Here is an 11367-nt window from a genome sequence, read left to right as displayed (position 1 = left end):
TAGCTCTGACCGGATGTTTAGTGTTGTTCTGCTTGACGGGTGAACCTTTAGTCATTTAAAGCCTCCAATATTTTTGCTTCATCCAGCTTCCCTGTCTCACAGCATGATGGTGCCACTACCATGTTTCCCTGTAGACATTATGCATTCAAGGTGATCTGCAGTGTTTGTTTTCCACCATACATATGGTTATGTAGTTGAGCCAAATATGCAACTATCAATTATCTTGTTGAACTACGAGTCTGTGCAGTTTGTACCGGAGGCTTCATTGATTTCCGTAACCTATGACTTTCACCTCTACATATTCCAAACCTGCTTTAAGCTTCTCCACGCAACTCAAGCCAAATGTTGGTTTTTATTTAGGGGAAATAGGTGAAATGGGCTAAATATGAATTCTTGGCTAAATCTGTCACTCTGCTACACAAGAAGTTGGAAACCATTTTGAATTAAAAAAAAAAAGTTATTTATATGTTTGGGTGTCTTTCTGGATCATTTACCAGCAGATTTGGGCAAGCTCAGGATGTTAATACAATTATTTCTATTTTGACTGTCTAAAAATATGTTAAAATTAGTTATTTACCAATACAATTTATATTCATACTATATTTCTAAAATATGAAGTTCAACATGATGAATATTAACGTCCATCTTTTAATGCCTAACATAATATTTATGGGGGAAAAAACTCCAACATACACAGTGACAAAAATATGTTTATTCATAGTAGACAAAAGAGAAGTCATAAAACTCTCTGCAGGTGGAACTGTCCACATGGGAGCTTTTGTGGTTGACATGCTTGACAAATTTGAGGGTTTCTTTGTCCCTGTAGACGAGAGCGAGGGAGTTGTCCTCTGGGTACACAGTGAGAAGCTGAAAAATAGCAAATTAATGATATTCACAGATGTGCTGTGCAAATATTTGCCTTTAGACCTGTCGAAACTCACCTCCTCATCTTCTTCGTTGGCAATATAACACGTGAAACCCCCAAACTCTGCCTCCCAGTCTGTGAGACATTCATTCTGTGAGTATTACAGTGAAATCTTAAGGGTCATCTTACTGTGTACGCGTGTTTGGGTTTCACCTGCACAGCCAAACGGCAGGATGAGGTCCAGAGCGTACTCCGCCTGTGCAGCCTCAGCATCATGCAACAGAGTGTAACCGTCATGAGACCAGCGACGCACTTCTCCACAACACACAGGCGAGCTCAGCTCTGAAGAAGAAGATCAGACAGACCACAAGAACAAACCTGTGACTGAGCAAACGTTTCAACTACGTCTGAAACGATTAACCCGATTAATCATGATTAACTGATATGTGAAACAATCCTCAACTAATTTAGTGATCGATTAATCTTCAAATTGGAGAATACAGACTCACAAAACGGCAACTTTGCTGAAAGAGCAACATATTTAGAGCAGAAATTAAGCCAAAACTGTACAATATATATGAAACAAAGTTTTTAAATGTGAAGTTTGTCAAAATTTATTTATTTGAATTTAATTTGTTTAGCCAACAAGTTGTTTCTCCAGACATTTATTGGTGTTTTAATTTCTGTGTGCTGCACTTGGCAGTTGGTGGTTACCATAGTAACCGGTAACTGACAGCTCCTATCAGCTCTGTGTTTTCTTTATAAGTATTATATTTTAAAATATACGTTGGATAAATTTGATAGTGTACAAATTTCACAGATGAAATCTGAGAAAATTTGTTGTTTTGTGTTTTGTTAATGTTGCCCAGTTTAGCTACAAATGCTAACTGCTGCTAACTGCTCATTGGGAGATATTGCTTTGTGGTTTGTTCTAGGTTATTTATTATATTTTATTGAATGTAATGGGGCAGAAGCTGCTGGACTGATGTTAACCACCAACTTGATTTCCTCTTTTTTTAGAATAAATGCAGAGAACCTGAATGTGTCTGTCGTGACGTCAACCTACTGGTCAACCTACTGCACCTGAGATGAACATGGAAGGGTTACATAATACATATAGTTTGCATTTAAGATAATAATAAACCTTGATATGTTCTACCCAGATTTCCCCAAGTGGTATAGTTTTACCTTAAGCCAATTTAAAATCTGTAAAAACGAAAAACCTCAGTCAAGACGAAAGAACTGAGCTTTTCAATGATGATGTTATAAGTATTTTTTATATATATTTCTTTTATTATTTTTTATATATATACAGATGGATCCTTTGCTACAAATTATCAAGTAAAGGCAAAAAAAGGTTTAATTTCTGATTTAAAATAAACTAGAAATATATTAGAAATATATTAAAAACTGGTTACAATGCAATGTATTTCTAATACTGTGTAATGTAGGCTTGTGTGGTTAAATAAAAAATCTGCAGAATGTGCCAGTTTTTTATCTAAGTAATTGTTAGTTGCAGTCCTAATTTCAACCAACATTTTCACATACTTTTCCCTCCTTTGTCAGTGCCTGCCTTTGATGATGATGACGATGATGGCGATTCTGCTGACGTTCCTGCAACCTCCCCCTCCTCTTTGTCGTCCTTCGTCTCTCCCTCTTCGTCCTCCTCATCTGCCGGACACAGGTAGTGCAGCCGGAGGCCGGTGAAGTTGGAGAGGAGGAGGAAGAAGGCCTCTGAGCGGAGCAGCTCCCAGCACACACTCACACACTCCGGCAGGGAGTCAACAGAGGCCGATTCGTAACACCTAAAGCCAACATTTAGCATGAGAATCCGCTAAATGTGAAACCTCAGAGCTGGCCGACGTCACCAACCTTTTGTTGGGTGGACCTCTCTTCATCCACCGAATGCCAGTCTGTCGCAGAGCTTCACTCACTTCCCTGAACTTCTCCTCCTGAGGAAATAATCTGACAATAAACCTGGAGGAATACCTGGATACGGGAAGTGAAGATGAAGGCAGAGCTGTTACCTTTAGAAAATCTTTGAGCTGAATTTCAGAGTTGTCTTCAAACTCGGTTTGGATCTGCTCTTGGTAGGAAATATCCAGGTACAGAGGATTGACCCACTCAAACAGCACAGTCTCCTGTCAGGAGCAAAAGTTACACAACTGCTGGGCTACATTATCTCCTTACTGACTCGCCGTTTTTACTTTTTTTTGTCACATTTAACTGATTCCGACCAAATGAATTTTTAAACAACTTGAGTAAATATAACATACAGTTTTCAAATGAGTTTATCGAGTTTTCTAAGCAGACAAATTTAAGCACTTTCAAGCATTTTTAAGGTAAGTTTTAGTTTTCCAGCTGCACACCTTGGAATTAAAATCAATACAAATGAAATAAACAAACAGTTTCAATTATCAGTCCTGTGATAATATTCTGTATTTTACAGCAGAGACAAGGTAAATTAAAATGTAATGAAATGTTATGTTTTTAAATCTCTCTATAAACCTGAGAACAAAACACAAATTAACATAAAAATCACCCAATCTTAATAATGTTGTTTAACATATAAAATATAACACCTAATTGATTAACTTCAAATATTTTAAAGGATTTCTAGCAAGGGAAAAAGCAAAAGTAATTACATCTGTAGTATGTACTAATCATACCCAGACTTTAAAAAAAATCATTAATCAATAATCGATAAAAGAATATTCAATAATTTTACTGAACTCCAGTCCAGAGCTGCACAGCATTCTGGGGGATGTAGGCAGAGGAACGGCTTTAGCTGCTCAACCTCTCAAAGCTGACTAAAATAGGTTGGTGGAATCAACTCGCTCTCTCACTCTTGGTTACCTAGCAACTCACTCTTTAGTTGCCTAGCAACAACCTGTTAACTGGAGGAGCAACAGCAGTTCAAGTTTTCACTATTGTGCCTCATAACTGCTTAAAAATAGAAAGAATAAAGGGGAGTAACAGAAAGGGAAAGGTCACAACATCAGCTTAGAAGTATTTCACATATTTAAAACTAAAAAAATTATCAATAATTATTGATATCCACTGATAGAAAAGACTTGCATCTTGATATGTTTTTTAGTCATAGAGTCTGGCTCTAGTATGTTATCCTAATTAGACAATTCTTGTTTAATTGGCCCTTTTACTCCATCATACAACCCGCAGAAGGAGTGAATGAAATAAAACCAACTTTTTGAACATATTTTCTGCAATTTAGAGTTTCTTTTTTAAAGAAAAGTAAGCAAGAAAAAAAGATTAATATCAAAAATCAGATCTGGTATGTAAAAATCTGAGATTTTAATTTCTCTTCCCCAAAAGCACTCACATCTCTGGGTAAGTGTGGATGTTTGAGGATGGACGGCTCTTTAAAACGAGGAGGACGCTCCAGAGAGGGTCCATGAAACCAGCCGCTCAGAGACAGACGGCACTTGTCCTGTGTTAAAACTTCAGAAACCTGCAGAAAAAACCCCAAAATCAGCTCAAACCAACCCCACACTGAGAGCTAAAAACCCAAATCCTGACCTGGTGAAAAGACACTGGAGACACTTCGAACAGGACGAGGGTGTTCCAACACGGTACGAGTGACTTCACGATACTCTCTGGCTGGAAATTACCTGAAGACAGTGTTGACAGTTACCGATACAGCTGCACACACACACGCACGCACGCACGCACACGCGCGCGCGCACGCACGCACGCAGAGTGAGGTACCTACTGTCTGTGGAGTAGAGATCGAGGCTGCCCCCGTCGCTGCTCTGCCACGGAGGTACAAGATACAAAATGAAAGCTGCGCGCCTCCCCTCCAGCTCGTCATCATGGCACAAAAGAACATCTTGAAATGACACAAAACGCGATTTACTGTCACCAAATGCAGCGACTTCCTCTAAGTCTCTGGGGTTGTGTTTAAATCTCACCTGTATACTCATATTTAGCACAAGAAATATCCACGGTGGGCTCCAGCTCGACCCCCAACACGTCCCCGAGCCAGGAGCGGAAATGCCCAAACAGAGCCGCCCTGAAGAAGAACAAGAAGAAACACTCAACACAATAATAAAACTCAGAGACAGCAAACACACGCGACAGTCTGCCATGACATTTGCTGCTACATGAATTATAGATGATCACAAACAGAGGGGGGCAACTCTTATTGTATATTTAATAGCAGCATTTAATCCCCGAGGCTGGATTGCATTAATAGGTGTGCCAGTTTATAAAGTCAGTGCCTTATGTTTGTGAACGGAGACAATTCGTTTTGTTTTTATATATTTTATTTAACCAGAATTACAGCTCTCTGTTATAAGAATGTCTGATTTCTATGTTGGTAAAGCTTTCTAAACAAAATTCACTCAAAAATGAAAGCTAATCCAATACATTTGATTAAGAATCATAATCAACACATTAAACATATCTTAAACATGAGAATTTTGAAATTTGAAAATCAATAATGAAGGTGAATAGAAAAAAATGACAATAAATAAGCTTTATGATTTATTCATGTATTTAATTTATTTAACCTCTCCGTTTGTCTTGCTGTCAAAAACAACAAGACAAACAAGTACAGAAAAAGATAAACAACATTTAAATTCCTGTCAACATACATTATCTCTTTTTTTCAGGAGTAGAAATGAATACCTGGGTGGATAACTCCTTTATCCTTTTTTAAATCATGAAGATAAAACATTAACTGCTTACCATAGCTACAACTGGGATATTCGGTTTTTCTTATGTTCACTACAGTTATTACAATAACTACTGTTTTCTGCCTCAACACTAGCCGGTCTGCAGCTCATTTGAACTTATTTTAATCGTCATGGTATTTATTACACTGCCTTCACTAACCGCCATCAACGTCCTTCACCATTTATCACAAGAAATGGTCCTATGACATCAGAGGTTAGCAATCTCTGGCGCCCCCTGGTGGAAGCCACCATTAAATCAACAAATTCAAAGATCCATAAATTAATAAATAGGCAGTTTGTGAATAAATAATCATAATAATGACTCATATTAGTTACACAAATCTTTTTTAGTAACCATTGCAGACATTAAGCTTAAAATAAGTCATGCTTTTATCAAATATAGATGAGACAATTTCAGAAGGAATCTATAGAGACTGAATATGATTTATATGAGGTCTTTATTACTGAATTTAAGCTTATTCTCTAATGGAGTGATTCCCACACTGTGGGTTATAAGAATCAGGTGAGTGATCGTAACATTTTTTAAGAAATGAAACTATTTTTTAAATTTCTGTATGAAAGAACTGGCTCTATTAATCTGGTCTTTTTCACATATCTGGTGCCCCATTTATTATTTTTTTTTATTTATTTTTTTTTTATATAGATGGCTCCGTTGGAGTGAGTTGAGTTCTGTTTTGCTACTTTTTTATTGTAAAAGAAATCCAGTTGCAATATCTTTTAGAGAGATTAAAACAAATGTCAAAACATTTATGTTGCCTCAATTTAATTATTTTATACTGACTAGAATTAATGTTTGCTCTTCAGTTAATGACAAGATTTTCTGCTGTTAGACAATAACAGTATAAAAAAGAAAGCATCTTTTAATTTAGTTACACTTTATATATTTTTCTCGCATTATCTGGAAAAAGTAGAACAGCAGAAAAAGCAGAGGCATGTTTTCCTGTTAATCCTCTTGTCTGCTCTGAAGTTTGAGCTGAATTCAGCCGTCATCATTAATGCACCTGCCTCTGTAACTCATTTAAAAAGAGGCCGCTCTGTCAGGTAGGAAATATTGATTACAGCAGAAGTAGGTTTGTGTGTCTGGTATCGGGGATAAGCTCTGGATCAGGTGCAGGAGCAGAAGAGATTAACCACCCATTAAATGTCACATCAGCTCCTCCACTGTGAGACAATAACCCACATGTGAACAGAAACAGAACGTCTTGCTTTTTTGGCAAAAATGTGCTGCTTTTTCATTAACAGAAAGCATTTAAATGTTTCATACCGATCTGGATTTATTGTATTTGTTACCTTATTGCTGCAATGTGTGGTTCTTTTCTCTTCTTCAGATCATCTGACTTAAAGAGAATAAACAAAATAATTAATAACTGATCACATACAGGGAGAAATAAACCGGGGTTTGATGGTCACCTGTTTAAATTTGTACAGATCGTTTGATTTCTCGTTGAAGTTGAGCTCCAGCAGCTCTCTCTGCAGGTTTTCTGCAAAGGTTTGGCTGCTCAGGAAGTTCTTGATTATGCAGTGAGGGAAAGGGTGGCAGTCCAACTCCAGATCTCCTACAGCAACAATTACACAAGAAGAAATCAAAATGTTTTTATAATATATTAACCTCCATTTTTAAAGGCCAGCTGTACAAAGACAGCTAACCTGATATAATGACTGCAAACGTCATTAAGGAATGAGAGATTAATTAAAAATAACTTTTTTGACTGTTTTCTTAAGAGAAAAAGAAGGAACGTAGCATCATGGGTGTCCAATGTGTGGGTTGGGGGCCATTTGCGGTCCTGTGGAGGATTTTGCGTGGCCTCCCTGTCCTCAAATCTAGAACTGAGCAAATCTGACTGACCTGCAGGCAGTTTGTTGATGCAGATGTACATGTTTCCTCTTCTAGAGGAACATCTTTTTAAAGATAGCACTTTCTTGAAAACCAAAAAGTTAAGTGCAAAAAATAGATTTTCCATTTATCAATTAAGTTTTTGCATAGATCTTAAGTTTGGAGTAACTGGAACCTCAAAAGCAAATATTTTCTATAAAATTACTTAAACTATTTTGTTGATTTCAATAAAATCATATTTTTTTAGTTTATTTTTGTGCTTCAATGTATAGATTTTGGCCCTCCTGGCAGAAAGTTTGAACAAAGCTGATCTAATCTGAGTGCACAATTATAAGGAAAGTCTTATTTATTATGAGGATTATGTTAATCACAAACTACAGCAATCTATGTTAATTGAAATTGCAAATAAATCTCAAATGTGAATGTTTAAGAAAGCATAAGTGAGGTTTTTTTTGGGGAGAATATGCAAATAAATGGAAAATACACATTTTCTCATAATTTTATTTTTTATCTGTTTAAGTGAGAATTAAACTCAAAACTTTCTAATAAACATTTCTAACATAAAAAATAAATAAATAAATCAGAGACCAACATAGCCACCCAAACTGACTATGAGTTGGATCAGGTCGAGGTGAGGAAGGTTTTCATCTTCACTGGTCGGGTTGCCAGAACTAACTGACAGTTTCCAGTCAGATCTGGCAACCCAAGTCCAAAAAACAGCACAAATCTCAACCTCTAATGAAACTTATGTTAACAGAACCAGATATAGTCATGTGAGTTTATTGACTGCATTTACCGACTTGTGACAATTCACAACATATTTTATTGTCCTTTATTGTATTCTGACTAGAACCAGATTTTGTGCCGCTATGGGTCTGTCACAATAAGCAATAAATCAATTAATTGCATGATCATTTCCATTTGCTCAATAATTTCCATTTGTCTCTCTGTCTACCAGAAACTGGATGACAAAAGCTTTCAGTCTGGTATTTTGGTCTCAACTAGAACTTTTGTTGAAGGACAATTTAGTTTACAGAGACTGCAGAATTGATTTTAATTATGTTTTGATTGTTTTTTTGTTTACTTATTGTGAATATTTAAAATGTTTTCCAGTTCCAGTAAAAAATTTATTGCATTAATGTTCCATTATTAATATATTAGCTGAAAATGGTCTCAAAAATAACGATATTGCCATTTATTGAAATTATTTCTAGGACAATTTATCGTTCAGCAAAATTTGTTATCGTGACAGCTCTACCTGTAAACCTGAATGAACTGAAGAAATGGATTAAAGAGAGGACTAATTAGTCAGAGCAGTTAAATCAGGGGTGTCCAAAGTGTGGTCCGGGGGCCATTTGCGGCCCTCAGAACAATTCTGGGCGGCCCTTGATCACAGTTCTAGAATAGCCCAAAACTGGTTTGCTGGTTCATGTAGACTCAGATTTAAAATCAATATTGGTGAAATTTTCATTGATGCCTGGCTGTTTAAGAAAGATACAGACAATTAAAATATTAATATGGAAAATGTAATGTGCAGCACAAAGTATTCATCCAGGGTTTCGCTTTTAATTTACTTTATTAGAAACAAGAGTCGAAAACATCCAGTGGTTTTTACTAAAATGCAGGAACGAGTTTCATAAACTGTCCTTGTGGCTAAAAAGGTACAAAAAAATCTAGAAAAAGATGAAAAATTTAGCATATGCCTTTTTTTAAAATCTGGCAAGATCCTCTTTTGTACAAATAGCTTTGCTTATTTCGCTAAAATATTGCGTGCTTAGCTTGTTTTATTTTTAGTAAGTAAAAATAAAAATAGTTGTAATTATATAAAATACTAAACATTTTGTGGCCCTCGGAGTAGTTGTAACCTGACATTTTGGCCCCCGGAGCCAAAAAGTTTGGACACCTCTGAGTTAAAGTTACTGCAGCGAAACGTGGTTCTTATACATTAAATATTATATATTATATATGTGCTCTCTTTCCCCCAAGGGTTTGTGTTTTTGGATTGTAACAAAACGGACAGGTATAAAAGATTGCCACAAAAAGAGCTCGCCATTTCAATCATTTAATCAGGCAAAAATGTCAAGTTTCGCCATAGCAACGTGAACAAATAGCACAAAATTGTAGTTTTAGAGTGGAACCATCGCGGTCTCCATTTGCCCACCCATCAACACCTCTAGCTGGGTCTGGATTGACCTAATAATAGTACTACAAATATGATCAGTCCACGGGAAACGCGTTGTGCTCCACTAGCCTTTGCTGTAGTGGGTCCTGTTGCTCCACGCCTCCTTCACCGCTCGCTTCACCTCCTCTTCCTCCACGGATCCACAGAGATCCACGGTCTCCACGCTGCTCCTCTTCTTCTTCTTCTTGTCCGAGTCTCCGCTCTCATTCTGCGCTCGCTTGCAGCTCATAGCTGGGGAATCTCTCCAACACAAACTTTACAGACACCGGATAACGTGGAAGCGGCGTCGCGGGTAAATGACGTCAGAGGGCAGGACTCGGTCTGATGCCCGGTGTGAAGACCGTCAGGCTGTATTGTTTATTTTAATTTTTCTTTTAGTTGTAACAGACCCGTTATGCTTGTATGGACTAAAAACTACATATTATTAATATATTAATACATATTTATTTATACATTTATTTTATTTACTTTAAATAGCAAGATCTTTTGGTAACATCAGCATTTGTGATTTTTTTTTTTAAATATATTTTTATACCACTGTTCCTCTGTTAATTTATGTTTAATGTAATCTGACATCATTGTGTTAAATTTCTTTCTTTGCAATGTTATTTGTTCAAAATAAAGTACATTTTAAAAAAATCATGTAATAAGATTCAATAAGATTTTTAAATGTGCTTTACAAAAGAGGATTTGAGCTTATAAAAAATAATTCTGGCTTAATATCAAAATTCTGACATGTCAGCATTTTAACAAAAAGTAAAACATTTTCCAAAGTTTGACCAAAACAAAAAGCCAGCATTGTGAAAGTAGTTGTTTTTTTCCTTTCCATTGATTGAGAAACACTAAAATAATTTTAAACAGGCCACTTATAATATAAATTATGTATTGATCAAATTAAAATATTTCAGAATATTATCCAAACAAGCCTATCAATCCTTTTAGGATTCACTGTACATCAAAACATGTTGAATTTATAGTTTCAAAAGTAATAAATATTTACTTTTTAATTCAGTTAGTGGCTTCAGTGAATCATCTTAAGTGTTAATGTGAGACAAAAGAAATGTCCAACAGCGATTGCTCTACTTTGAACAAATATTGTATAAGAGATAAAGATAAATGAATGATAGGACAGTACTTGCACAAAAAAAGCACAAAAATGTCTAAGTTACTAAAAATGAACTCTTTCTGCCTTAAACAGCAGGTATGTCCATTTGAATCACCTGCATTTATGAATAATTACATTTCTCATTAGTCCAGCCTTGCATTTACATGTAATCACTTGGTTAGTACACAGCAGAGTCTGACAGTACAATGCATCACTGCATAGAACAATCAAAATACCTTAAAAACTGTGATAATTTGATCATTATTTCTGAGGTAAAGATTTTCAGAAGCATGATAACGCCGTTTTAATTTTTAAACAAGTGATAAAATCTTATTGGTGCATAACTTCAATCTGCCTGTAAGACAAATCTCCAAAATGTGCAGTTGGCCCCTGGAGCCCAGACTTTTACTAAATTAATATTGTTTAGTGGTAAATAAACAACAGTCATGAATACAACACATTACTGTAAGTCTATTTAAAATCATTTTTCATGTTGCCCATTGAGCCTAAAGTAGTTTGATTTAAATAAATGCTGTTGATGGTGTTTTTATTCATTCTGAGTTAATTTCATAATTTTTCTGTCCAGTATAAACTGCTTTAATAAACACCTGCTTCTAAGATGGCGTTAACATGGATTTATTTTATTACGCTGCAAAGCCCTTCCTC

General features: G+C 35.9%; 1 protein-coding gene across 1 annotated transcript; it reads right to left on the bottom strand.

Moving 5' to 3' along the window:
* Window positions 1-692: 692 nt before the first annotated feature.
* ogfod1 (2-oxoglutarate and iron-dependent oxygenase domain containing 1) lies at window positions 693-11293 on the bottom strand. The gene is made up of 13 exons (XM_014980449.2): window positions 9666-11293; window positions 6991-7136; window positions 6871-6917; window positions 4795-4895; window positions 4596-4712; window positions 4403-4494; window positions 4206-4334; window positions 2893-3006; window positions 2738-2817; window positions 2414-2670; window positions 1079-1207; window positions 942-1000; window positions 693-867 (listed from the first exon to the last, which is right to left on the bottom strand). The coding sequence occupies exons 1-13, from the start codon at window positions 9823-9825 to the stop codon at window positions 712-714; spliced, it is 1587 nt and encodes a 528-aa protein (XP_014835935.1). The 5' UTR covers window positions 9826-11293; the 3' UTR covers window positions 693-711.
* Between the last annotated feature and the right edge of the window lie 74 nt (window positions 11294-11367).

The sequence above is a fragment of the Poecilia mexicana genome, unplaced genomic scaffold, assembly GCF_051168715.1.
Source record: "Poecilia mexicana isolate PSO_F unplaced genomic scaffold, ASM5116871v1 scaffold_3, whole genome shotgun sequence".
NCBI classification, from domain to species: domain Eukaryota; kingdom Metazoa; phylum Chordata; class Actinopteri; order Cyprinodontiformes; family Poeciliidae; genus Poecilia; species Poecilia mexicana.
Note: the sequence above shows the minus strand (reverse complement) of the source record. Positions and strands in the feature narration are given on the sequence as shown.